Source organism: Neomonachus schauinslandi, chromosome 11, assembly GCF_002201575.2.
Source record: "Neomonachus schauinslandi chromosome 11, ASM220157v2, whole genome shotgun sequence".
In the NCBI taxonomy this organism is placed as follows: domain Eukaryota; kingdom Metazoa; phylum Chordata; class Mammalia; order Carnivora; family Phocidae; genus Neomonachus; species Neomonachus schauinslandi.
The window spans coordinates 89,990,824-90,018,097 of record NC_058413.1 but is presented as its reverse complement, the minus strand read 5'-3'; the positions used below and the strand labels follow the sequence as shown (position 1 = coordinate 90,018,097).

Sequence of the window (27,274 nt, the reverse complement as noted above, 5' to 3'; positions counted from 1 at the left end):
TTAAATAATGGAAACAACCAGCCTCCGACCTCCACATTCACTACTGCTAAGTTTGTTCTCTTCAAATCCACGTGTCTTCTTGTTACCAGAGTGGCCTTTCGTAAATGCAACTATAATCATAATTGCATAAGTAATTATAATTTAGCAGGATGAGTTCTATGATAAGGGAAGTTCCCGGCGCTCCAGGAGCTCAGAGGAAGAGCTGGGGGCTAATTGGGAAGGGCTTCACAGAGGATGTGATGGTGAGGAGGACTCTGCCTGAGGAAGGTGTGTGTGCATGGAGGGCGCAGAGGGAAGCAGACAGAGTGCCATTTGAAGACCTGGAAGAGAGAGAAACATTGGTGTGTTGTAGGAATTATGACTGAAATACAGAGTACAGAGAGACATATGGTAAAAGAGATATGTAGGCACAGGTCCCCAGAGTCTTTGCAAACCATAATAATGGTAAATAGTTTAGACTCTGTCCTGATGGGAATAGGAGCCACTGAAGGGTTTTAGGCAGGGAGAGGAATAATCAGATTTCCATTTTCTAAAAGCTCTGTCTGCCTGCTATGTGGGGAATGGGTTAGAGGGAACTGACTGGAGGCAGGAAGACTTTTATAAGAATTTAGGTGAAAAGCAGTGGTGGTTGTAGAGATGGATTCAAGGGTGGAATGGAGAGATTTTTAGGGGGTAGAATCAAAACTACATTTGACCTTTGAACCATGCAGGTCCACTTATGTGTAGATTTTCTTTGATACAGTACACTACTGTAAATGTATTTTCTCTTCCTTACGATTTTTTTTTTTAAAGATTTTATTTCTTTATTTGAGAGAGAGACACAGCGAGAGAGGGAACACAAGCAAGGGGAGTGGGAGAGGGAGAAGCAGGCTTCTTGCCGAGCAGGGAGCCCGATGTGGGACTCGATCCCAGGACCCTGGGATCATGACCTGAGCCGAAGGCAGATGCTTAACGACTGAGCCACCTAGGTGCCCCTTCCTTACGATTTTCTTAGCATTTTCTTTTCTCCAGTTTATTACGATGCAGTATAGAATACACATAACATACAAAATGTGTATTAATAGACTATTCATGTAATCAATAAGATTTCCAGTCAACAGGAGGCTATCAGTGGTTAAATTCAGGGAGAGTCAAAGGTTATATGTGGATTTTGGACTGTGTGCTGGGGTGGGGGAGGGCAGCACCCTTAATGTCTGCATTGTTCAAGAGTCAGTGTACTTGGTGATGGATGGGATGTGGGAGGTAAAGAAGAGGAAGCCAAATATGACTATGTCATATTTGCAGCCACACTGTTCTTGTTTTTGTTCCTGGAACATACCAACCAAGTTCTTGCCGTAGGGCTGTGTACTTGGTTTCCCTTGTTTACCCCAGATGGTTACATGGCTGTCTCCTCTGCATTCAGATCCCAACACAACATTCAGATCCCAACACAACGTCAGCTCCTTAACATGCCTTCCCTTCCTACCCTTCACATAGCCACGGTCAGCCAGCTTGCCGGCCTTCTCTAGGATGCTTCCGTGTTTTATTTTTTTCATCATTTATCACAATTATCTTATTCTATTTTATGCCATCCTGTCTATTTACTCAACCCCATTAATGCAGACATCTTGTCTGTTTTGCTTATCACTAAATCCTATTATTTGAAAAGAGTCTGGCAAACAGAAACCACTTGATAAATAGGGAGTTTATCTCCTGCCATTTCTCCTCCCATTCTAAGTTCCAGCCTTAATGAACAAATTACAGTGCTCTAAATATGCTGCTTCCTCGGTGTAGAATTCCTTCCTCATCCTTTCTTCTTTTTGCTAATTCCGCATTGCCCCTCAAGACTTTTTTATAACATTGCATTGCCTCGTCTGTTTTCCAGCTGGAGAGAAGCATGTTGAGAACATGATATATTCCAAACACCTGGCCAAGATACGTAGGTAGATAACAGGCACTTGATAAATGTGTATAATGATCACCTGGAAGCTTCTTAGAAATGCAGACTCGTAGTCTGCACGTCAGATTAGCTGAATGACAATCTCTATTTAGCAAGGTCTCTAGGTGATTCATTTTCACATTAAAATTTGAGGAGCACTACTTTAGTGATGATAATACACAGCTTAAGTTTCACTAGGAGGCCTTGCAGTGATCCACAAAGCCAGGTATTGTGAAGAAAAGGGCATGGCACTGGGAATCCCACGAACCGAGCTGGGTTTTTTTTTTTTTTTAAATTGTATTAGTTACCTCACTTAAGTGGTTGTTGTGAAATAGTAAGTTTGAAAGGCTTGGTACATGTTTGATGTTTAATAAATCAGAGTATCTCTCTCCCCTGGAAGATTCCAAGACTGGTAACTGGGAGATCTAGCCTCTAGATCTGATATTATCACCAATTCACTAAATCATGGCACATAGAGTTAGAAGGAACTCTAACCTTACCTATGTAAATATCTATGTAAATATGCCATATCTATGTAAAGATATCTATGTAAAGATTTACATAGATACCATTTATTTTCTTTAATTTTTTTTAAGATTTTATTTATTTATTTGACAGAGAGAGACACAGCGAGAGAGGGAACACAAGCAGGGGGAGTGGGAGAGGGAGAAGCAGGCTTCCCGCCAAGGAGAGAGACCGATGCGGGGCTCAGTCCCAGGACACTGGGATCATGACCTGAGTTGAAGGCAGACGCTTAATGACTGAGCCACTCAGGCGCCCCTAGGTACCATTTATTTTAGCAACCTTGTGTTACAGATACAGAAACTAAGACTCACAGCTAGACTGGAGGTCAAGTTGTCCGAGTTTAGTGCTCTGCCATACAACTTCCTCATTTGTAAAATTAGGAAATAATACCCTCTCCTATTTGTCTCATAGGTTGCATCTAATCTTTTGTTTGTGAGAGCTCTTTAAAAGTGCAAAATATAATTATTACTGTTTTTTAATTCTAGATCATATTATACATGTTGGGATTCGTAAGATTTCCTTCCATCAAGCAAATTAGAGATTAATATGTATTAAATTCTTTTCTAAGTTCACACTTTTGAAAAAGGATAGAGTTCAGAGGAATGGCTACTATTCTAATAGTTAACAATATTCAGTCTACCATTAAACCACTTAAATCTCTTTATAACACGATATCTAAGCCTCAGAGGATGGATTGCTTACTTTAATCAAAATAAAATTCCAAAAGAAAAAAGAAGCTATTTTATGTAATCAACAGTTTAAGATTTTTACTTGAATGGGGGCAAAAGGAATGCACAGGAATGTCTCCTCTTTGTAATGACTTCAGTGCTAGAGTAAATAAAGCAATAGTTTTGCAGGATTTCCTTTCCTTTGGTGCCTGCGGTCCTTGGTCACCGCTTTGAAGAAAGAAGAGGTCGCCCAGACCAAGTAGTGGGCAGCAAAGCAAAGTTCACTGATAGTAAAGGGATAGTACAGAACTCCGGAAGAGAGAGGGGACCTGAGAGGGCTGCCATCAGCTTTTTAAGTCTAGGGGTTTTTGTTTTGTTTTGTTTTTTTAGATTTTATTTATTTATTTAACAGAGAGAGAGAGAGAGAGATAGGGAGAGCAGGAACACAAGCAGGGGGAGTGGGAGAGGGAGAAGCAGGCTTCCCACCAAGCAGGGAGCCCGATGCGGGGCTCGATCCAAGGACCCTGGGATCATGACCTGAGCCGAAGGCAGACGCTTAATGACTGAGCCACCCAGGCGCCCCAGTCTAGGGGTTTTTAAGGGGCTTGTTGGAGGGCTGTTTTAATCTGATTAACCCTCCCTACGCCTGTCACCCAACTAGGTTTTTGTCATCTATCTATCACGTGGGCAAGGGTGGAGGGCTCCTACCAGGGGATGTAAAATCCTTTTAAGGGTGGTTTCCTCTTAGGGCAGGGGCAGCTTGTCCCTGCACACCTTTCTTCCACCTATCCTTCATCAATAGATTTCATGAGAAAAGGAAACTTGAGTGAATATTCCTAGATCTGTTTTCAGTGACAATGAGATTATTGAAACAAGTAAGAAAAAATGTCCCATCTCAGCCCCCTCCCCCCAACCTCTCCAGGAGTTTACATATAAATCCTAGGTTGGCCCTTTACTTCAGGGCTTCTATTCTGAATGCTTCATTCCCTTCTCTGATCTTGGTCATTTCTACTGATCCTCTTCCTTGAAGGGAAGGGAAGGTTTCTGCAGGCTCAAGGTAGGGGGCTGGTTTATTTTGGCATGGGGCTGGATGTTGAGCCAGGGAGAAGAGGTCAACAACAACTCCTAGCCCACTTAACTGGAAGAGTCAGGAGGCTTGGGCATTTGCTCTGCCAATGACCTTGAGTGAATCACTTGACACCCAGGCTTCCTGTCCCACAAATAGGAGGTTGCACTAAATAGCTTCCCGTGGTAAAAATCTGATCCTATAGGTGGCCCTAGCAATAGCAGTTCTAAACACAAGAGGTAAAGGGAAATATTAAAAGAAAAGAAATGGTGAGATATAAGAGGCTGGGAATAGAAAAGAAAAAGCTCTGGGGCGCCTGGGTGGCTCAGTCGTTAAGCGTCTGCCTTCGGCTCAGGTCATGATCCCAGGGTCCTGGGATCAAGCCCCGCATCGGGCTCCCTGCTCTGCGGGAAGCCTGCTTCTCCCTCTCCCACTCCCCCTGCTTGTGTTCCTGCTCTGTCTCTCTCTGTCAAATAAATAAAAATCTTTAAAAAAAAAAGAAAGAAAGAAAAAGTTCTCGGTGAGGCTTAATGTGGATGCTAAGGAGTTGCCATCCCTGGGGTAAAAATGGATTGGTGGGGATGGAGATGAAAAAGCTTTACTTCTATTCACTTTTAGAATTTTAATCTCAACCATCATTTTGCCGGCAGAGTGCACACCTAATGCAGCCGAACTGCATGGCGCCGTGTCCTGTTCTTAATGATCTTGACTTAAGCCCATCGTTGCATAGTACCCTTTGGTTACAGAAAATTTCCAAGTAGATAAAGCAAGGTGACCTCTGTATTTTGTTCTCCTGTTAGGTTTCGTAGGGTTTTAGAAGGACAAGCAACCCCGCAGGAGTAAACGGGAAGGGCAAAAAGCAGGAGGGATCCGCAGGACTGGACGAGGAAGGCGATCCGCGAAGCGTGCTGGGCGTTCCTGGGCGTCCCCGGACTCGGCGCGGGACGGGCGGGGTCGGCGCACGGACTGCATTTCCCAGGCTCCGCCGCCCCGTCTGGCCCCGCCCCCTCCGCCGCTGCGACCCCGCCCCCTCCACCCCACCCCACCCCGGGCTGCGCGGCGCGGCGCGGCGCGGCGCGGCTCGGCTCGGCTCCGCTCGGCTCGGCGCCCGCCCGACTTCCCAGCGGCCCCGTGCGGCCCGGGCATGCCCAGTGCGGGCGCAGCGGCCCCGGCCCTGGGAGCGCCCGGGCGGGAGCTGGCGGCCGGGCGCGGAGGGTCCAATAGGAGCCGAGTGGGCCCGCGTTGGACGAGGGGCCGGGTGGGCCGGAGCCGCGGCGGCGGAGCGGCCGGGTAAGTGCAGACTGGCCGAGCCAGGCCACTGGCGCCGCGGCGGCTGGGGCCCTGCGAGGCCCTGCGAGGACCCGAGCGCGGGGGTGCGTGGTTCCGGGCAGGGGCTTCGGGAGGGGAACCCTAGCAGGAAGGTTCTGGCCCGACTCGCAGCGCCGCGCGAGATTGTGCCCGAGGTGCGGCGCGTCTATGTTTAGCTCTGCGTGTGACCGGAGGTGAGCGTGCTCCGCACCTCGTGCACGGCTGGGTTCCTGGGGGGAAACTATGTTTCCTGTCGAAATTAGCAAGGAGCTACGGCGGAGACGGGTCCGAGCTGACCCGTGGACTTGAAGCCGTCTGTGGATCCCTCGAGAGAAGCGAGGATGCTCACCCTTTCTGCCCCTGGTGTGGGCTAGAACAGCTTCCTCTTTTCCGGACTTGGGTTTGGTGGCTTAGAAATGAAAGAACAGGATTGTGCCTCAGAAGATGCTTAACAAGCTCTAATGACTATTCGGCATCTAAAGGCCACCTGTATTTCTAGGTTCAAGAGAAGTTGCCCATGGGATGCTCGGGTTAAACAAACTCATTGCAAAGTTTGAGTAAAAAGTCCCGACTGAGGGTTAGAATGCCAGCGTTTTTGAAGTTTGCAGTAGCCTTTCATTTGCTGTAATCTTGGGCAGGCATTTAACTTCGGAGACTCCAGTTCTTGCATCTGTAAAGTGATGAGAACCAGATGCATCTTATTTCCTTCCAACTCAGTTGTAAAGTTCCCCCTGTGTGGTCTTAAATTGTGGCAAGTTCTATTTTTCTCCATGCCTCAGCTTTTTGTTAAACCGGGCAATTCATCAAGTATCCGTGAAGGAAGGCTGCTAGGGTCTCAGTACAGAATTGAGTGACTTGTCCTTCGACGGCCGCTGTTGGTTAGTAGGTAACCTGCCCCTTGTACGTGCGGAAGCCAGGTGTTAATGGCCACGGTTCAGATAACCCAGCTGTTCTGCTGGACTAGGACTGCCGTGCTTCACGCTTGTGAAGTGTCCTGTGAGAAATCCAGACTCAGTGATTGGCTTCCTCAAACTCCCAAGCTAGCTCAGTCTCTAGTGGGATTGTGTTTATATAGAAGTTACTGTTTTTCTGTTATTACACCTATTCAAGAAGACCTGTGAAGAATTTTAATATCCTTAATTTACAGAGGAGGAAGTAGCTGGTTAAGAATGAATCCGTGAGGGCGCCTGGGTGGCTCAGACGGTTAAGCGTCTGCCTTCGGCTCAGGTCATGATCCCAGAGTCCTGGGATCGAGTCCCGCATCGGGCTCCCTGCTCCTTGGGAGCCTGCTTCTCCCTCTGCTTCTCTCTCTCTCTCTCTCTCTCTCTGTCTCTCATGAATAAATAAATAAAATCTTTAAAAAAAAAAAAAAGAATTCCGTGATAGTCTTCAGAAACTGGTATCGTGTACTGAATAGTTATTGTTCACCTGACAGTGAGTTACCCTGTCACCCTGAGGTGTTTTTGTTTTTAAGTGGAGTATTCACAGAAGTTTCTGAACCCTAGAAACTTCTTTATCTGAAGTAATAGGATTTGACCCCAGGAGCAGATGGTATATACGGGGTTGTGCAAGTTGTCCAGGTACCTTCCTACTGCAATATTCCCTGCTCTTCTGTTCTGGGTGGCAGTAGTCCAGTTGGGTCAAGGTACAGTTTGAAGTGGTTATATGTGTGAGGGAAAATGTGCTTATGTTTTGAAATGGGAGTTTTATACAAGGTGCTTGTGAAACTGTCATAATTTTTGAAGCGAGGTTTCTCATTCACCTGAGAAATACCTAAAATGAGAAAGCTGTAGTGTTTTAAGGAATATTTATACACGGAACTTTTTTGACCTAATTTATATTCCACTGTTTCTTGCATGTTTATTAAAATTGTGTGTGTATATATGTATATATTTAAAGTTGGAAAACATGGGGAGGCCTATTTGGTCGTCTAGGTGGGCAATTTCACATTGTACCTTAAGCTTACTTGTGTGCCAAAGGACCCTGTGTGTGAAGTGCATATTTAGTCATTTTTGCCAGAACCTTCCTCTTGCTCTTGTATTTTCATTCAAGCGTTTGAGGTTCTACATCAAGTATAACTACCGCTTAGGAGGATACTGAAATGTAATTATCACTCATTTCCAAATACACAAGTATTTGGGATGTGTAGGAGGGATGGTTTGGACATCAAGGCCCAGAGAGGAGACTCCTGGACTGAGAGCACATTTACCCCCACGTAAAAGTGGAAGGAAGGGTGGGAAGTGACTTAAAAATTGTATTGCTTTCAGGTTTCCGCAGTTACAGGTATACCTTCATTAGTTCCCTGTGTTCTATCTATGGGAGTGCCTGAATCTGCTACACTCCTGGTAGAGATGCAAGTATGTGGAAAAGTCCTTACGTAGAAATGTACGTGAAGTAACTTACCTGTAAGATACCTATTTGTTGCCCCATTATGCTCCATCTGTTTCTAGGTCCTTCATGATGAAAGATTTTGAGACGCTGCTTCCTCCTCTGTGTAGTTGGTAGTTCGGGTGGTGAAGAGATGGCTGACAGTGTCAAGACCTTTCTCCAGGACCTTGCCAGGGTGAGTACATCGTTGTGTCATCTCTTGATCTTTTTGCTGCAGGAACTGACTAGGAAATCCTTTAGGTTTTTTGGGGGGGCAATTTTTGTTATATTTGTTGGGTCCCTCGCCTATAGGTTTTCATTCTCATCCACACTACTCGGGAGATTAAGTATTATCTTGCATCTTCCAGAAGCTTGGGAAAGCTGTCTAGTGAGTGTCTCTAGTATTGGAACCTTGGTTAGTTTGACTCCAGAGCCTTTTTTTCAAAAAAGTTTCTATTTTGGAATAATTTTGGACTTAGAGAAAAGTTGCAAAATAGTACAAAGAGTTGCCCTATATCCTTCACCAGCATCAAGTTATTCTATCCAACCATGGTCTGCTGGCCAAAATTAAACAATGAACATTGATAGAATACTATTACTTGAACTACTTTATTCCTATTTACATTACAGAACCTACTTTCTCCCCATTCTGCATGGTGCAGATGACGATGCTCTAGGAAAATTCCCGTAAAGATCTGTTTAGGACTTAGTAACCCAGATTAACCAATAGCAGAAAATTCCATTATAGTGTGTGTCTGAGGCTTAATGCCCTGGTTGTAGCCCCTGTAGCTATATCCTTGGGAGCAGGGGGCTCCTTCCTCAGTGGGAATGCTTAAAAGTTTATTACCTTTGAGTAAAAGAGGGGGAATTGAAGGAGTATCTTAGAAGGGTCAAAGAGACTTCATGCAATGAGATCTTTTTTTTTTTTTTAAGATTTTTATTTATTTATTTGAGAGAGGGAAAGGGAGCATGAGCAGGGGGAGGAGTAGAGGGAGAACCAGACTCCCCACTGAGCAGGGAGCCTGATATGGAGGCTCTAGGGGCTTGATCCCAGGACTCTGGGATCATGACCTGAGCCAAAGGCAAACACTTAACCAATTGTAAGCCACCCAGGCGCCCTGAGATCTACTTTTAATAACTTGACCTCATCTTGCCATTCTTGTGCTATAAAATTTCAACCCTAGATCAGTTCTACAATGCACTGTTAATGTTTGTCTGACCCAGTTAGACTGTAAGCATTCAGGGGTGGGAATCCTGTCATCATCTTAGCACATACAAGGCCCTCAGCCCTTTGAACTTCACTACCTTAAATATTTAAACAGTTTGTGGAAGATTTAGAAGTTAAAAGCAAGATAAACCTCTACTTGCAGATAAAAAGATCAGGTGCACACTGTGCCAATTTATGCTGTCGGTGGTTAGTACATAACCACTTGGCCCATTCCCATTTTTCTGTATCCTGGCAGTTATCTCCAAAATTTGTTAGTAGCTAATAATGGGTAAAAATGCCATTTTTTAGTCCAGATTGGCCTTTGCTTCCAGAATGTTTTTTTTCCACCTATTCTTTGTGAGGTTGAATATCCCGGTACTACCAATCCATTTTGGACATAAATCTGTTGTGGCACATATTTTAAACTATTTTTGTTGTTTTTTGGTTGTATACTTGTCCTGGTAGGCTACCCGTTTCTTGAGCGTTTTCATGTGACCAATGTCTAGCTCACTGAGGATGCTTAACATGTGGGTGGATGGATGGATGAATGAAGTTTTTGGAACTGGGTGATAGGCTATTCTGGGGTTTGTAGCACTAACTTTTCCGCTATTGGAGCTCTTTCAATATGGTGGGCAAGTGCCTCTGTCACTGTCTTTATAGACTTAACAACCCTCTCCCCCTTCATACACTCCTTAAGGACATTCTTTCCTCTAGCTATACTACCATGTTGTTTCTGTCTTATTTGGCATGCTCTCATCCTCCAGCTCTTACTGGATATCTTACAGTATTGATTTCTTTGTCCTTCCCTAACTGTGGTCCAGCCTCTGGTCCTTTCTAGAGACCAGTGTTTAATTTGTCCTTGTATCCCTGGAGTTTAGTAGTGATTTATACTATACTATACTCACTACTGAGGACCCTGGGGTCAAGCCTGCATCGGGCTCCCTGCTCAGCCAGGAGCCTGTTTCTCCCTCTCCCTCTGCCACTTCTCCTGCTTGTGATCTCTTTTTCTCTGTCAAATTAAAAAAAAAAAAAGGGATACGCATTCTAATACGGGAAAAAATGTGTATATATACATGTAAATAATAAGTTAATTTAGCACATTTATTATTGGTAAATCTGGAGAAAGGATATTTAGAAGTTCTGTTCTTAGAACTGCTGTAAATTTTGAATTATATCAAGCTGTCAAGGCTCCCTTAAGCCGTGTGGCAAAATAAGTTCAGTGGTTTCCACTGTTAACTTCACTTTATGTAACTTAGGGAAGTCTTCTGTGATCCATAATCCTTCCTCTTTAAAATAATACTTTAAAATACTTTAGGGCGCCTGGGTGGCTCAGATGGTTAAGCGTCTGCCTTCGGCTCAGGTCATGATCTCAGGGTCCTGGGATTGAGTCCCGCATCGGGCTCCCTGCTCCTTGGGAGTCTGCTTCTCCCTCTGCCTTTCTCTCTCGCTCTGTCTCTCATGAATAAAAAAAAAAAAAATATATCATAAAATACTTTAAAATAATACCCTTGTCTATAGGGAATCAAAGACTCCATCTGGGGAATTTGTACCATCTCAAAGCTAGATGCTCGGATTCAGCAAAAGAGAGAGGAGCAGCGTCGAAGAAGGGCAAGCAGTGTGCTGGCACAAAGGAGAGCCCAAAGTATAGAAAGGAAGCAAGAGAGGTAAGGAGTGGGGCTGATGTCAGGAAATGTCTGAGGGGGAGGGACTTCAGGAAGTGACTGGTCCTTAGTATAGAATTAAGACCCTATATAGTCACTTGGAATTTCAGTACCCCCTTGTTTGCTTTTTGCATTTTTTTCCAAAAAATATTACAGGTGACTCTCCCCCCCCCCCCCGCCCCACATTGAATTAAACTAGGGTCTAGCAATCATGCTTGCTGAGAATGTCATGGTGTTTTAAAAGACAGAATGGTGAATCGAGAACCACACACACACACACAAAGAAGAAAAACTGCTTCTCTAGAAATATTTTTAGATTTTTCTCATTGACACTAGGAGAACATTGGGAGAATAATAGGTGCTAGAAAAATAACAGTAACAACAAAAGGTCTAAGGTGGGGAGTGACTGAATGATGATCTGGAAATAGCCTGTATATCTTATGAGCTAAATACATGTGGTCTTTTCCAGTGAGCCACGTATCGTTAGTAGAATTTTCCAGTGCTGCGCTTGGAATGGTGGAGTATTCTGGGTAAGTTCTTTTTCCTCAAATGCCAGGTGCCTTATCTTCAGGTTGTTGCTATGTTAATAGTTCTTGACTCTTGCCTTGAAACTGAGACAAGTAGTTTTCACGTGGTGATACATGCTCAAGACCATAACTGAGGAGTCTGTGCACCAGTGGTGATTTTATTCCCACACAAAGAACACTTGTATGTAAATGTCAGGGATAGCCCTAAATATACACTTTTATTTTTATTTATTTTTTATTTTATTTTTTGAGAGAGAACACAAACAGGGAGGCAGAGGGAAAGGGAGAGAATCTCAAGCAGGCTCCATGCCCAGCACAGAGCCCAATGTGGGTCTCGATCCCATGACCCTGAGATCATGACCTGAGCCAAAATCAGGAGTCAGATGCTTAACCAGCTGAGCCACCCAGGCGCCTCTACACTTTTATTTTAAAAAAAAATGACTATTTCACCAGTTTTAATGTTAAAAGAGTTCCTCTTGACACTGGACATTTTGGCTAAGAGCCACTATGGGAGATCATAAGGGAAGGGCAGAAGGACAGGGACAAGGTCATCCTCTCATCTGGTCTTATCAATCTATTAGAATTGATTACTATTAAAACCCATACCAGAAAAAGTTACCTAGAGTTCATCAAGAGCCAACACAGACTTAAGGGAAGTTTAAGTACTTTGAAGAACAGGTAGTTAAATATTTTTTTTTTTTTGACTTGGAATTCAATGTAACTCAAGTTGTCTTGATCTAAACATTTCACAGATGTTTCCAGATGTTTAATAAAGTATTACTACGTATTTAGTATGTACCTGTGTTTTGGTCTGAACAATATTTGAAACGTTCATCTATGTCCCCAGGAGTCTCACTGTTTTCACAGGCAATGTCAGGTTTGTACCTTAGGGGAGTATTGGGAGATAGAAATAGCTCTCAGTTTTGGTGTCTCTTCAAGCTTCCTTGAAAAGTCACCTCTATCTGGAAAATAATGACACTGAAACTTGGAACTCTTGTTTTAAAGAAGAGCTGTTAATGTTTATTACTTCTTTCCCTTAGTTAAGTCTCCTCTTGTTTTATCGAGTGTTTATTCCTGTACTACAGTCGGTGACAGCCCAAATTATTGGTAAGTATATGCATTGCTGTATGCCACCTGCCTGGGATGGGGGTGGGAGGTATTTCCCTGTCTCCCTCACTTCATGGAACACTACTGCGTACCAGGAGCTTTAGACGTTCTTAGCTCAAGCCTCTCAACCACCCTTTGAGTGGGTACTGTTACAGATAGCTTTTTTTATGGTTGAGGAAATAGAAATTGGTTACTGAGGTTAAACCATTAGTAAGTGACAGAACTGGGATTGAAACTCGGGTAGTTTCCTGCATAGCGTGTGCTGTTAGGGACCTCTCAGTCACCACCAGGTAAGCAGCACAGATGGCTCCTCTGAATGAGAGCTGTGACTAGAGGTGGGTGTGTGTCTGAAGAGGACAGCTGTCTGAAATCCGTATGGTGATGCGCTGGCAGGAAACATAGGTCGGGGGTGGGGGGAAGAGTGACCACCTAGGAGTTCCATGTTTGGTCTTTAAACTGACAACTCTTTCCCCCCCTTTTTTTTTAGGTGATCCATCACTACATGGAGATGTTTGGTCGTGGCTGGAATTCTTCCTTACGTCCATTTTCAGTGCTCTTTGGGTGCTCCCTCTGTTTGTGCTTAGCAAAGTTGTAAATGCCATTTGGTTTCAAGTAGGTCCATGGCAGAATGGAGTCTGGGTCCTGCAGCGTAATGGTTGATGGGTGGTGGGTTGATGGGTGGCAGGTTTTAGCCTGGTGGTTGGTGGCCATGCAGGGAATGATTTCATAGCCTTAACCTTTCTTGCTCATGCAGCCAGTGGGTGATCTTTGTGCGCTTGTAAAATGGAATTATTGTCTCAGGCCACAAAAGCCTCCCTTGGCCAGATGTCCAGGAGCTTTTCTCACCTGGCAGATTTAATGGTAGACCAGCGACCTTAGCTTTGGGGGTGGGTGGTGAAGCCATCTTACTCATGTTTTGGTGAGCTACTTTCTCTGTTACAGGACATAGCTGACCTGGCATTTGAGGTATCAGGGAGGAAGCCTCACCCATTCCCTAGTGTCAGCAAAATAATTGCTGACATGCTCTTCAACCTTTTGCTGCAGGCTCTTTTCCTCATCCAGGTGAGACTGGCCTTCTAGGTACATGGGCAAGTTTTGAAAAAAGGTTCGTTAAAAGGAGCTTCACAAAGACAGAGTATTGCATTTAAACTGGGGCAGATAAGCTTTATGGGAGGTAATGATTTTTAAATCATTTTTTCACAGAAACAACTAGAAAATTTAAAAATTGTAAAATAATAAGCAACATGAATTGACCTCCTCTTCCCTGCCCATGGGCATTCTCCACTCTCCTGCTGTCGAGAAACGTGAGGAGCATCTATGAGGCTGTATTACACAGGCAGAGGGGGATGACTCATAGTGGCGGGCGAAGAGTGTTCGGTCTTGAAGCTTTGGGATTCCGATTTCCCGTATTTGTTCTTTAGGGGATGTTCGTGAGTCTCTTTCCCATCCACCTTGTTGGTCAGCTGGTTAGTCTTCTGCATATGTCCCTTCTCTACTCACTGTACTGCTTTGAATATCGTTGGTTCAATAAAGGTGAGTCCATCTAAAGAAACTCAGAAGTAGGAGGTCCAGTTTGGAAGTGCTGCTAAACGGACTTCTCGAGAACTGTTCAATACTTAGGCCCTTGGTAAACCATCTTTGGAAGGAAGCAGCCTCTTTGGCAAGAGGGAATTTACACTTGGCTTAGGGGGTTTAATCCGTAACTTTGATGCCGGGGGATGTGGCCATGTAACATTACCTTCATGGTGCTTAATGTGATGCAGCTCTGACTGAGCCATACAGTGGCATAAAGGAGCACGCATTTTCTTGAATTCGAGAAATCAATTTGATGTCCGTGCTTTCATATTCTTTGGGGGATGTTTTAAAGACCTTGGCATATTTGTCCAGTTGTCTATGGTTGGAAGAGGTTACTTGGTTTCTAGAGAATGGCTGCCTTTTTATTTGATACCTTACTTTGTTCGAGACTAATCATGACAAAGGATGCTGATGTTGTAATTCATAATTCCTAGCAGCTTTGAAATTGTGATTATTGAATTGAAAAACTTCACACAGAAGCCTTATATCATTATTTGGACAATTCCAATTTATATGCTTTAACTGTTCCAAATGACAGATGTGTACCTAAAAACTCAAACCTCAAACAATTTGTCTACCGTATGTAGTCATTTGACTAAAAGGAAGTAAGCAATCTAATTATTAATTGTATTGGCTGTCTTGTTTTAGGAATTGAAATGCACCAGCGGTTGTCAAACATAGAAAGGAATTGGCCTTACTACTTTGGATTTGGCTTGCCCTTGGCTTTCCTCACAGCAATGCAGTCCTCATACATTATCAGGTAATTTGGCCAGAGGGACTTGATGGGGACTAGTAAAAATACTCAGTGTAGGGAGCATCTTCTGTATGCCTGGTGTTATGGTAGGCACTTATTTATAGGCCATCAGGAGGCCTGTAGACTTTTTCTCTTTGACAGATAGACATTTGTCAGCATTAAAATCTAGTCTGCATGATGCTAAATGCCATATTCTTTTATATTGCCTCCCAGAGCAGTGTTTACTGTAGCCAGTGCTTAGGAAAACAAAAAAAGTTTTTTTTGAAGATGTGTTTGATAGATTAAGGTTTCATCAAGCCATGATGTTAGCTCTGGAGGCAAGGGAACTCTGGGCTTCTAATCTCTTCTCCAAAGTCATGGTTGTCATGAAGGTGTCTGTTTCTCTTCTGTTTACAGTGGCTGCCTCTTCTCCATCCTCTTTCCTCTATTTATTATCAGCGCCAATGAAGCAAAGACCCCTGGCAAAGCATAGTAAGTACTAGCCGGTATTAGCTAAAGTGTAGTAAGCTGTGTCTCTGTATAAAGGATCGGGACTATAAGGTCACAATTATAGGAATGAGACTCTTTTTAAAAAAATAATCTCTTACAGTGTAGGAAAGTGTTAATATACACTATGATGAGAGAAGAACACTTTTGGAATATATCCCCCAATTTTCCCCAGGCACATATGCACATATGTTTCAGAAAATCATGCTGTTATACATATTCTTAAAATTTAAGTCACTGAATATAAGGCACTTTAGACTCCTGTAGTGAAACCCATTTTTGTAAGAATGGTCAACTTTTTATAGTGGATCATGGGATCTGGCTTACATGAGTTTATTGATAGTGATAGTAAAACAAAGTATTTTTTAATATTTTATTTATTTGAGCGAGAGTATCAGGGGGCCAGGCAGCAGAGGGAGAGGGAGAAGCAGACTCACCTCTGAGCAGGTTCCTCTGGGCTCGATCCCACGACCCTGAGATCATGATCTGAACCAAAGGCAGACGCTAAACTGACCGTGCCACCTGGGTGCCCCAAAACAAAATATTTTAAAATGAATCTTTAGCAGGGTGCCTGGGTAGTGCAGCCGGGTCAGTGTCTGACTTTTGATTTCGGTTCAGGTCATGATCTCAGGGTCGTGAGATCAGGCCCCATGTTGGGCTCTGTGCTGAGCGTGGAGCCCACTTGAAATTCTCTCTCCCTTTTTCTCTGACCTTCCCTCACCACTCGAGCACTCGTTCGTTTGTGCGTGCATGTTCTCTCCCTAAAAACAAATTTAAAAAACAAAATGAAGTGAATCTTTAGCAATAATAATAGCAATCCTAAAGTTTTACCATTTATTTTTTAATATATATATATTTTTAAATTTATTTATTTGACAGAGACACAGCGAGAGAGGGAACACAAGCAGGGGGAGTGGGAGAGGGAGAAGCAGGCTTCCCGCTGAGCAGGGAGCCCGATGTGGGGCTCGATCCCAGGACCCTGGGATCACGACCTGAGCCAAAGGCAGACGCTTAACGACTGAGCCACACAGGCGCCCCAAGTTTTACCATTTTAAAAAAAGTTTAATCTTTGATCAATTTTGGTTGAGTCAGTGAGGATACATGTATTAGAAATTTCAGATCTGTTTCAGGTGTTTGCTTACTCTTACTACCCTGCAGTGCTTAGTGTAATGGCAGTCTCTGGTGTAATTGGCTTTCCCTTGAAACTCTTGAACATGAAGCACATATAGTATATCTTCAAACATAGCTGGAGGTTTATAAACAGCTACAGAAAAGTACTTCTCCAATCAGAATTAATCTGAAATGTAACTTTATTTCCTCTGAGCCTTTATACTTCAAACGGTGATTCCATTGCACTCATGACAGCAGCTGGACCCAGCGCCTTCTTTAGTTGCTGCCTGTTAACCCGTGTGTCTAAAATCTGTATAGTACTTCCTTGATCAAATTTCAGTTGTCTTGTTTTCCCCTATGTCATTTTAAGTTTAATGTAGTCAGGTAAGTTGTCAAGTAATTAAAACATTAAGTTTGATGAACTGGGGATCTAACAAGTCGGGTCTCTTGCCTTCCAGCCTTTTCCAGCTGCGCCTCTTCTCCTTGGTGGTTTTCTTAAGCAACAGACTTTTCCACAAGACGGTCTACCTGCAGTCCGCCCTGAGTAGCTCGACCTCTGCAGAGAAATTCCCTTCACCGCATCCGTCTCCTGCCAAACTGAAGGCTGCTGCAGGCCACTGAGTCGCCTGCCATCCAGAGGAGATGGGTGGGTTTGGAAGCAGGCTGTAGAAGCTCTTTTCCTCGTACCCTCCTCTGCCAGGGAACGCAGGACCCGCTCTGCCAAGGGCCCTCTGCCTATTCCAGTCTGAGGAATTGGGACTTTTGTCTCTGGTGCGCTTAAGGCAGAATCTTCCTGACACCAGTGTGTGGATTTTTAACACTGGTGAGTCTGAATGGACCACAGGTTTTTCTGTAGCTCTTTTCTAGCACTTGCCAGCCCCCGTGCCTGGACTGATTGGAATACTATTTTTGACCCTGTGCCATTGACCCTCCCAGCTCCCTGTCCTGCCTTCCACCACCCTCGGATGAATGGATTTTATAATTCTAGCTGTTGTGTTTTGTGGACCTGTTAATTTGTGTTGTTTTTCTGTGAAGCACATGTATTGGATGTGGGAGAGAAAGGAGTATCTCACTTGCTCCCAGCCACTCCCTTCATAGCCATCACTGTCTAGTGTTTCTTGTAACTCAGGTTAGATTCGGGTCTCTCTGGCTCCACTGCAAAAAAACAAGTCTGAAGAGATGGGACAGGAGGAAAGACCTCACAGCCGATCTGCTGGGTTTGGGGGAGTGATTTTCTTTCTTCCCCTTGAAGGGGAAGAAGCTTTTTCACTGGTACCTTTAAAGTTCCCCAGCTAAAGGGAGGTACCAGTCCTGGACAAGTGCCACTGCAATACCGAATGCTCAGAGACCCTGAACTTGGAACTCGGAAGGTCTGAAGTGTACTGCTGGCCGCTGCTGGGTCTGTCTGGTATTTCAAAGGAATCTTGGGTGCTGCAAATAGGAACTGAAGGGGTACACTTATTAAACCCATTAAGCCTGTGATTGGTTGGTGTTTTCCTGTCATTTTAAAGAGACTAAATATGGGGGGGGGCAGATGTCAAAACACTTGTCCAATTTTAAAATGTCACAATTAAACGTGAGCTGGTTTCCGACAAGCGTGTAGTGGTTGAATTTTCAAAAATCATCACCTTGGGAAATGTTAAAAGGATTAAGTGGAACCACGACTTTGCCTCAGACAATTTGGTTGTAGTTTTGAGAGATTAGTCCTGAAAAGTGTTCCGTGAGGAAGTGTGGATTATGGGATTATAACCATGTTTACATCTTTAGAATTGGGAATTGTTTTAAAGTCCCTATGTATGTCTCCTGTGTATTCATGAAGGGAGAGAGGTCCTTTCAGGTTTCAGTGTTGAACATTTGCATTAGGGAAGAGATTAGACATTTGGTTAACAGAAACCCTTATTTACAAGATGATAAGGATATAAAAATCCTTGCTGGGAGACCTACAAGCAAGTTCAAAGTACAGGTTTTAGAATAGTGGGCATCTTGGAAGTGGGTGTTGTTAGCAGCTTGTGCACAAGAAATTGCAAAAGACATAGTTAAAGTAAGATGTTGTTCCAGTATTCCTCTGTGACCCCTTTGGTCATTTGGCCACGTTGCTGTGGGGTGGTTTCAAGAAGACCTCAGTATTTCAGCGGCCATTACCTTAAGGTGAATGTAAAGTTTTTACAACTGGCTTTGTTCTTTACGGGCCCACATCTTAGCTGCCTGAAATTTGTGTTTGTACCAACTAAGCTGGTCTTACTTTAGAAGGGTGAGTTGTTATGTGGATGAAGGCACATGATTCTTATCCAGCACTGTGCCTCGCTATAGAAAAATGCGCAAAGTCGGAAGTGAGGAGTCTGCAAAGTTTTATTGGTGTAATTGAAAGACCAGGCCTGAAATTGAAAGGCCAGGCATATTTGCAACGACGTGGATGGAACTGGAGGGTATTATGTTGAGTAAAATAAGTCAAACAGAGAAAGACATGTATCATATGATCTCACTGATATGAGGAATTCTTAATTGCAGGAAACAGACTGAGGGTTGCTGGCGTGGGGGTTGGGGTGGGAGGGATGGGGTTGCTGGGTGATAGACACTGGGGAGGGAATTTGCTATGGTGACCACTGTGAATTGTGCAAGACTGTTGAATCTCAGATCTGTACCTCTGAGACAAATAATGCAATATATGTTAAGGAAAAGAAGAAGAAGAAGGTAGCGGGAGGGGAAGAATGAAGTGGGGGAAATCGGAGGGGTAGACGAACCATGAGAGACGATGGACTCTGAAAAACAAACTGAGGGTTCTAGAGGGGAGGGGGGTGGGAGGATGGGTTAGCCTGGTGGTGGGTATTGAGGAGGGCACATTCTGCATGGAGCACTGGGTGTTATGCACAAACAATGAATCATGGAACACTTCATCTAAAACTAATGATGTAATGTATGGGGATTAACATAAGAATAAAAAAAAATTAAAACTCAAAAAAAAAAAAAAAAAGGCCAGGCATATCTGCAGTAAAAATCTGACAACCATCTCAAATGAGATGTCCACAAAAGCAGAGTCAATTCCTCTTACATTTTCACTAGGGCGGTGGTTGGGAAATTAGGAGCAAAGGGAGAGTAGGCTCCTTTTTTGCCAAGTTCAGAATGGCAATTGGAGGCAAACTGACAGTAACTGAAAGGAAGGGAGATCGTACTGCTAAACATGAGAGAGCTTGAGTTTTAACCATGCAACCAGGAGGATCTAAGACCTCCTGTTCACAAAAGTCCTTTTCAGGGAGAAGCGTCAGCTTGAACAGGCGTATGGGATTCAAAAGACTGCCCTTTTATCCCATCTAGAGCTCAGTTGTCTATGATAGCAACTTGAAAAATTGGAAAGTGGATACTTCAGACCTGAGTACATTTGCTAAGTCTGTTGGAAACTTTGAAGTGGACAGGTTCGTGTACTGACTTGCTCATTGCTCTGCACTTAGTAAGGAGCCAAGATAAAGTTGAAGAGGAATTGTGACAAACTGGAGCAAATCCAGAAGAGGGCAGTCAGTGGCTAGAGGTTTTTGAACAGCCTTAAAAGGATGACAGGTGTGGGAATAAAAAGGCAATTACAGTTGTCTGTTCACTGTCTATTCATTTTCCATCCTCTTGTATTTTCTGATTATAGAAGTAGGACATTCAGCTTCTATATTCACATGTTTACCTCCATCAGGACTGCTCTGGTAAAGGTTATCAGCTCAGTAGTACAATGGAATAGAACTTTCCCTCCTCCCCATTAATATTCCTCCTATGCTATATGACCCACAGAAGTTAAAATGAAGTTGACTTCAGGTCAGTGCAACATGCCTTTTAAACAATGACAACCATGCATCACTGAGGTATGTTGGATGGACCTAAAGTGAGTCCATAGAGCCAGTCAAGGATCAAGTGGGGAATGGATGACTTCATCATGTAACATTTAAGTGCCTTATCTGTTGGGCACTTTGCAAAGCACTGGGGGATTCAAGGGTGAACCAGAAAGATGATTACTGTCCTCTTGGACCTAAACACGGAGAGTGACAAGTGATAAAGCAAATTTTCAAAAATAACACGATCAGGGCGCCTGGGTGGCTCAGTTGTTAAGCGTCTGCCTTCGGCTCAGGTCATGATCCCAGGGTCCTGGGATCGAGTCCCACATCAGGCTCCCTGCTCTGCGGGAAGCCTGCTTCTCCCTCTCCCGCTCCCCCTGCTTGTGTTCCTGCTCTCACTATGTCTCTCTGTCAAAAAAATAAAATCTTAAAAAAAAAATAAAAATAACACGATCAAATGCTGCTACTTTGCCTAGGTCTCAAAGCTAGATATAAAACACTGGATTTCAGGGACTCTCAGGGTGAGAGGTCAGGCTATACATTCAGCCTCCTATTCTTGTACTCATCATCTGATTTCAAGTTTAAATATTTTGTAGTGCTTTAGATAAGTAGTTCTGGATCAGCATCAGAATTATCTCTGGAGCTTTCCCTAAATACACATACTACCTGACCCTGGAGGAAATTTAATTCCAGAACAAAAAGTAACTTTAAAAATTCTAATAACTACTCTAGGGGTGCCTGGGTGGCTCAGTCGTTAAGCATCTGCCTTCGGCTCAGGTCATGATCCCAGAGTTCTGGGATCGAGCCCCACATCAGGCTCCCTGCTCGACGGGAAGCTTGCTTCTCCCTCTCCCATTCCCCCCTGCTTGTGACCCCTCTCTCACTGTCAAATAAATAAAATCTTAAAAAATTCTAATAACTACTCTCATAGAAATTTGGGAAACTATTGCATCCGTAAAGTAAGAACAGATTGTTGTGAAAAGGGGACAGAATAGGAAAGTTCTCGGAACTTAAAACAGTTGTGGAAGTAAATGAAATGGCTTATAAAAGTGATAGATGTGCATAGACATTTCTACAAAGAAGACCTACAGATGGCCAAGAGACACATGGAAAGATGTTCAACATCATAATCAGGGAAATGCAAATCAAAACTACAATGAGATATCACCTCACACTTGTCAGAATGGTTAAAATAAAAAACACAAGAAACAAGTGTTGGTGAGGATGGAGAAAAAGGAACCCTTGTGCACTGTTGGTGGGAATGCAAACTGGTGCAGCCACTGTGGAAAACAGCATGGAGTTTCCTCAAAAAATTTAAAAATAGAACCACCCTATGATATCCAGTAATTGCACTATTGGGTATTTACCAAAAAAAATACAAAAATACTAATTCAAAGGGATGCATGCACCCTAATGTTTATTGCAGCATTATTTACATTAGCCAAACTCTGGAAGCAGCCCAGGTGTCCTTTGATAGGTGAATGGATATATATACATACATACAGTGGGATACTATTCAGCCACAAAAAGAATGAAATCTTGCCATTTTCAATGACATGGATGGAGCTAGAGAATACGATGCTAAGTGAAATAAGTCAGAGAAAAAAATACTATATGATCTCACTCATATGTGGAATTTAGAAACAAATGAGCATAGAAAAAAGACAAACCAAGAAACAGACTTTTTTTTTTTTTAAGATTTTATTTATTTATTTGAGCCAGAGAGAATGAGAGAGAGAGAGCAGGAGAGGGAGGAGGGTCAGAGGGAGAAGCAGACTCCCTGCTTAGCAGGGAGCCCAATGCGGGACTCGATCCCGGGACTCCAGGATCATGACCTGAGCCGAAGGCAGTCGCTTAACCAACTGAGCCACCCAGGCGCCCAAGAAACAGACTCTTAACTATAGAGAACAAACTGATGGTTACCAGAGAGGAGGTGGGTGGGCGGCTGAGGGGAGATAGGGGAAGGGGATTAAAGAATATGCATCATGAGAAAAAGATTAAATGATAAAGTATATAAAAAAGTGACACTGAAGAGCCTAAATTAGAGAATTGCAAGATAAAACTGAGGAAATTTCTCAGAATATAATGATCAAGACATGGAAAAAGTTAATCATGGAAATGTCCAAGAATCAGGAGGTCTGATACTTGTCTAAATAGCACCTTCAGAAATGAGAATGGGAACATGGAGACAGGAATAAAACCAAAGAAAATTTCCTGGACTGGTGATGAAATTGGTGTTTTCAGATAGAAAGGGTCTGCAGAGAGTAAAGGTGAAAATGAGAGCAAAAATGAAAGGAAAACACACCTGGATGGGATCTCTAAGGAAAAGTCATTTATCAGAGAGAAAAACAGGTTACTTACAAAGGACTGTGATTCACATGGGCATTAGACTTCTCAAGAACAACTCTAGATAACAGAAGGTAAAATTGTAATGCCTTAAAAAGGATGCTTTTTCGTGTGGTCATGTGTATAGGAGATGTGTGGGTCCCTATTTTGTTCCCATAATTCTAGCTATCTTATAAAGGGCAAAACAAAGGCATCGTTTGCTTTCCATTCAGCTTTTCTGAAAAAGTTACATGAAAAATCTATCAAAGGGAAAACTAAATCCAAGAAATAGATGACTAATTAAAAAGCACCCAACCAAACACGAAACAGTGAAAAAGATGCATTAGGAAGAAATCTTGATAATGTAGCTTTGCAGAACATTTGGAAAAGAAGATTCTGGGGAGAGAATCTTCAAGAAGAAAATAAATACTGTTACTCTGGTGTGCCTCAGATGAGATGAAGGCATGTAAAAGAGGTAAGTCGACACTTCAGGAGAGACCAGGAGCTCCATAGGAATGATCTGACTTGTACAAAGCAAGCAAAAATAGCATTATTCTAAGCAAGTGATGGAATAGTAAAAATAGTGTTTCTGAAAGAACCAACTCAAAACTTTTGGTCCAATAAAGCAGGAAGGAGAAGGATTAACTAATATGCTGAATTCATGTACAATCTCTGGGTTTACGATAATTTCCCCCATGACTTTGCTGTGCTGACTTCTAATTATAGATAAGACTTTCCCTATCAACTGGTAGTAAAGAATCACCTAAAAATTGGCTTCATGGGGTGCCTGGGTGGCTCAGTCTGTTAAGCATATGCTTTTGGCTCAGGTCATGATCCCATGATCCTGGGATAGAGCCCCAGGACAGGCTCCCTGCTTAGTGGGGAGCCTGCTTCTCCCTGTCCTGCAGCATCCCTTGTTTGTGTGTTCTCTCTCTCTGTCTCTGTCAAATAAATAAATATAATCTTTAAAAAATCAGCTTCAGTTTTAAACTTTGTTCTTTGGTAGTATATTTTGACTTTTGAAAAAGTTGACTTAGTTTTACCACCTGGAAACTTAAGAGATTCCCTTTAAAAAACATGTTCAATAATTATTTTAAAAAATTAATGAAAACCCAAGATCTTATGTTCTTCCAACAGTATCTTTTTTTTTTAACTTCAAAGGAATCTAATTTTAGTTCCTTTTTCTGGGGCGCCTGGGTGGCTCAGTCGTTGAGTGTCTGCCTTCGGTTCAGGTCATGATCCTGGGGCTGGGATCGAGCCCGCATCGGGCAAGCGGGAAGCCTGCTTCTCCCTCTCCCACTCCCCCTGCTGTGTTCCCTCTCTCACTGTCTGTCTGTCTGTCAAATAAAATCTTAAAAAAAAAAAAAAGTTACTAAAATATACCAAAAAAAAAAAAATTCCTTTTTCTTTTTTGACAGGGAAAAAAGGCCCTAATTCCTGTTTTGCAGAAGCATTTATTTGAAGTTCTGCAATTCCTTTAGGTTCAGCTTTAGTTTCCTTGCGTTAATAAAATTACATTGAACACATTGTAAAAACAAAACAAAAAAGCAGGGAGCTGTTGAATCATAACGTCCTAGGTCAACCTGGTCATGCGAATTGTGAAAAGCACTGATTTTGAAGCACAGATTTAAATGTGCTTTCAGTAGCATGTTTGGTCGGTTGCACTCATAGCACCGTAAATAGTAAGACTTTGAAGTTACCGACGCTCCCATTTTCTTTAGCGTAGCTTTTGCCCACTGCAGAGAGAGAGAGAGAGAGAGAGAGAGAGAGAGTACATGCGTGTTTGAGGCGATGCAATTGGCTGCTGAACTTCGCCATCTTCCCTACCCTCAGCATTTCTTTTTGGGGGGGGAGGGGGGTGTGGTTAGGGGGAGAGAGGGAGGAGAGAAAGTGGTTAGGGCAGCTTTCACTGGCAGATATCTCACAAAGGGGTGAGCTGACCAGGCACAGCAAGGCTGCGGGCTGGGGCTCCGGATATAGCCTATCTACCGCTTGGAAGGGCTACCTCTGCGGCAGTCGTTGACCCTTACTTCTCAGGCAGGGCAGACCCTGTCAGCTTAACCCCCACGATCCCTCTAGGCCTAGCCATGCTCGCTATCGAAGTCCGGGGCTTAAAAAAGGGATATGCCTCAGAAATGTGGCAGGGCTCTCTCGTCTATCGCAGTTTACGGGAGCATTGTCAAAAACAGCTCTTGAGCGAATTCTCAGACAAATCTTGTACAAGATGTAACGGTCCGAACCAGAAAGCGTTTCAGTTTTCATCGAGAATAGGCAGAATAATCCTCCCTCCTCTTCTTTAACCTTATGTTAGGTAACGGTCAATTTCTGCACTTTCTCCCAAACCGAGACGGTAAGTCTCCTGGCCCGGCTTTTTGGGATTTGTAGATTCAGTTTATCGCTCCGCGTAGTTTCCGCTTCTGGTCACATGACTGGGGTGAACCCGCCACACCTTCACCCCGGCGCCTCCTTCTCGGTCCGTAGACCGACACGTCACTCCTCGGCTCTCAACCAAACTGCTCCAAGCATGTTCTTTCCGCGCTCTCACTCTCATGACCGAGCCTATCACAGCTCGGCGGGAGCATGAAGTCCCGCCTCCTGGCTGCTAAGTGATATCTGTATTGTCCAGTTAAGAAGTGGGAGCGCGGCTTTGTCCACGTCTCTGGCTCTGACAGACAGCTCCGCAATCCTATCGTTCTTTCGAAGTGTGGTATCGAACCAGAGCCAGCCAATGGGGAGCGGTCCAGGAGGCGGACAGGCCGCTGCCAGGGTTGGGTGCGCCGCTGAACGGATGGCAGAGACAACCGAGCGGATTCTTGAGGAACGCTGGCCAGGTGCGAAGAAGGCCTTAAGCTGTAACTTGAGAATTAGCTGCAGGTGCAGCCCAGGTTGTTGGTGGCGCTGAACGAAGAGCAGGAGGTGGGGCTCTAATGGCAGCGGGTGGGGTGTGTGAAGCGGAGTCTAGGGTCTTGCAGAGGAGGGGGCGTGGGATGTGGGGTGGGGACATCCTGGAATGGAAGGATGTGAAGGTCCGGAATGGGGCGTGCGCTTAGGCCAGGAGGGTGTGCGAAAGATTGGATCCTGGGACCAGTCCTGGAGAGGAAGGCGCTCAGGACGCTAAGTGGTGGGGTGCCCGCGATGGGTAGTGTCAGAGCTGTTGAGTTTTGTGAGGTGGGAGGCAGGGAGTTGGGACCTGCTAGTGAGCAGAAGAGGGGCGTGTAGGGGAGTAAAAGAGTGAGAGGGTGAGAGAAAGTGTGTAGGCAAACTGGGCTGGGGAGGTTGTCGTCTTGGAAACTAGAACGAGGGTGGGACTAGGATGCCACAGCTCACAGGCACCGTCGAGGAGAGCAGATGCTAAGTCTATAAAAGTGTCTTTGCCCTTATTTGCTTTAGCGATGTGCTAAAATGACCAGAGAGCACACTAGGAAAACTCCCCTAAGGTCCTGACTTAAATTACCAGTTCCTGTACTCAGTTTTCAGGTAGAGGTTCTAGTACCCTCATTTCCTCTGCTGACTCTTCTAGGTATGTGGCTCATATCAACTCAGTGGTGTAAACATTTTTCTGTTTCAGGCATTCCAGAAAAACATGCAAACCTGTGGGGTGTGGCAGGATTATTGAGTTCCTAGGGTTGTTTATTTTTAATTGTAAGATAGGGTAAAATTTTGGGGTTGTAATTTAAAAACACATGTAAAACTGCCCCTCTGGGACAGTTAATTTTGGAAAAGATGTTGTTGGGGCTAGGAATGTGTGCTTCCTAATGCCTTCCACCTAGTCGGGTGTTATTTTTTCCCCTCGTTTCCTCCAGTTATAGTGAGAAAAAGATTGGGAGGGATGCAGGTTCCTTTTTTCCCCCTGCAGTCTTGAACAATGTTGCATATCCTTTATTACTATATTCTTTTTTTTTTTTTTAAAGATTTTATTTATTTATTTGAGACAGAGAGAATGAGATACAGAGAGCATGAGAGGGAGGAGGGTCAGAGGGAGAAGCAGACTCCCTGCCGAGCAGGGAGCCCGATGCGGGACTCGATCCAGGGACTTGATCCAGGGACTCCAGGATCATGACCTGAGCCGAAGGCAGTCGCTTAACCAACTGAGCCACCCAGGCGCCCTATTACTATATTCTTTATCATTTGGCCCTTGATCAGCTTGTGGTTTAAGAAGGTAGCACTATCTTAAACAGAAATAGCTAACCTCCTTCCTTCAGCATTTTGTTTTAATCTAGTTTTGTTTTTTCTTCCCTGAGCTTTCCTTGCTTCAGTAGGAGAAATTTATTTTATTTTCCTTTCAGATTTTCATCTAGTTCCATGAGCTATCTCTGAGATCAGTGGCTTAAATCAGCAGTGTCAATTACAGACAAGTCTTGAGATAGGCATTTGGAAGTGGCTGTAGATCTGAGCAGTAGTTGCAGCGTGATAATATGGGATTGAAAGTGCAGTGATCTGTGTATGTCTGTCTTTCCCTCTTGAGTGCATCGCTACCTGCAGTAGTGATCAGTCATGCTCTTTAGTTGACCCTTTGACCCCGTTGGGATTTGGAACAGAAAGAAGCTTGTAGCCAGTCAGTTGCTGCTGAAATGTAGGGCCATAAATTGGGCATATTCAGTCATGACTTATTTCTCTGATTTCTGCTTTCATCTCTGTACTTAATATTCATTTCCTGCTTTCTTTCATACATTCCTGCTTTTTTCTAGAATGCTCTCTTTCTGGGGCACCTGGGTGGCTTAGTCGTTAAGCGTCTGCCTTCGGTTCAGGTCATGATCCCAGAGCCCTGGGATCATGACCTGAGCCGAAGGCAGAAGCTTAACGACTGAGCCACCCAGGCGCCCCAATAAATAAAAATCTTTAAAAAAAAATAGAACGC

General features: G+C 43.8%; 2 protein-coding genes across 4 annotated transcripts in view; both read left to right on the top strand.

Annotated features, from left to right (window-relative positions):
- Positions 1–5,238: 5,238 nt before the first annotated feature.
- Positions 5,239–17,869, top strand: EI24 (EI24 autophagy associated transmembrane protein). 3 transcript variants are annotated; one of them, XM_021696245.2, is made up of 11 exons: positions 5,241–5,467; positions 7,936–8,048; positions 10,620–10,723; positions 11,190–11,250; positions 12,288–12,354; positions 12,842–12,966; positions 13,297–13,416; positions 13,776–13,887; positions 14,578–14,689; positions 15,080–15,154; positions 16,738–17,869. In XM_021696245.2, the coding sequence occupies exons 2-11, from the start codon at positions 8,007–8,009 to the stop codon at positions 16,898–16,900; spliced, it is 981 nt and encodes a 326-aa protein (XP_021551920.1). In that variant the 5' UTR covers positions 5,241–5,467; positions 7,936–8,006; the 3' UTR covers positions 16,901–17,869. The 3 variants fall into 3 exon arrangements, with proteins under 3 accessions (XP_021551921.1, XP_021551920.1, XP_021551919.1); XM_021696244.2 differs by having other exon boundaries at positions 5,242–5,467; positions 10,578–10,723; XM_021696246.2 differs by lacking the exon at positions 15,080–15,154 and having other exon boundaries at positions 5,239–5,467; positions 10,578–10,723.
- A 7,295-nt stretch (positions 17,870–25,164) lies between these two features.
- The window catches only part of STT3A (STT3 oligosaccharyltransferase complex catalytic subunit A), a 32,363-nt gene continuing 30,253 nt past the window's right edge, over positions 25,165–27,274 (top strand). The window contains exon 1 of the mRNA XM_021696562.2: positions 25,165–25,247. The gene's annotated coding sequence lies outside the window, so the exon portion shown is untranslated. The remainder of the gene's footprint in view (positions 25,248–27,274) is intronic.

Coding starts and splice junctions, on each gene's coding strand:
- EI24 (XM_021696244.2), top strand. CDS start 8,007: ATGGCTGACAGTGTCAAGACCTTTCTCCAGGACCTTGCCAGG. Junction 11,251..12,287: donor GGAATGGTGGAGTATTCTGG/GTAAGTTCTTTT, acceptor TCTTTCCCTTAG/TTAAGTCTCCTCTTGTTTTA. Junction 12,967..13,296: donor TAAATGCCATTTGGTTTCAA/GTAGGTCCATGG, acceptor TCTCTGTTACAG/GACATAGCTGACCTGGCATT.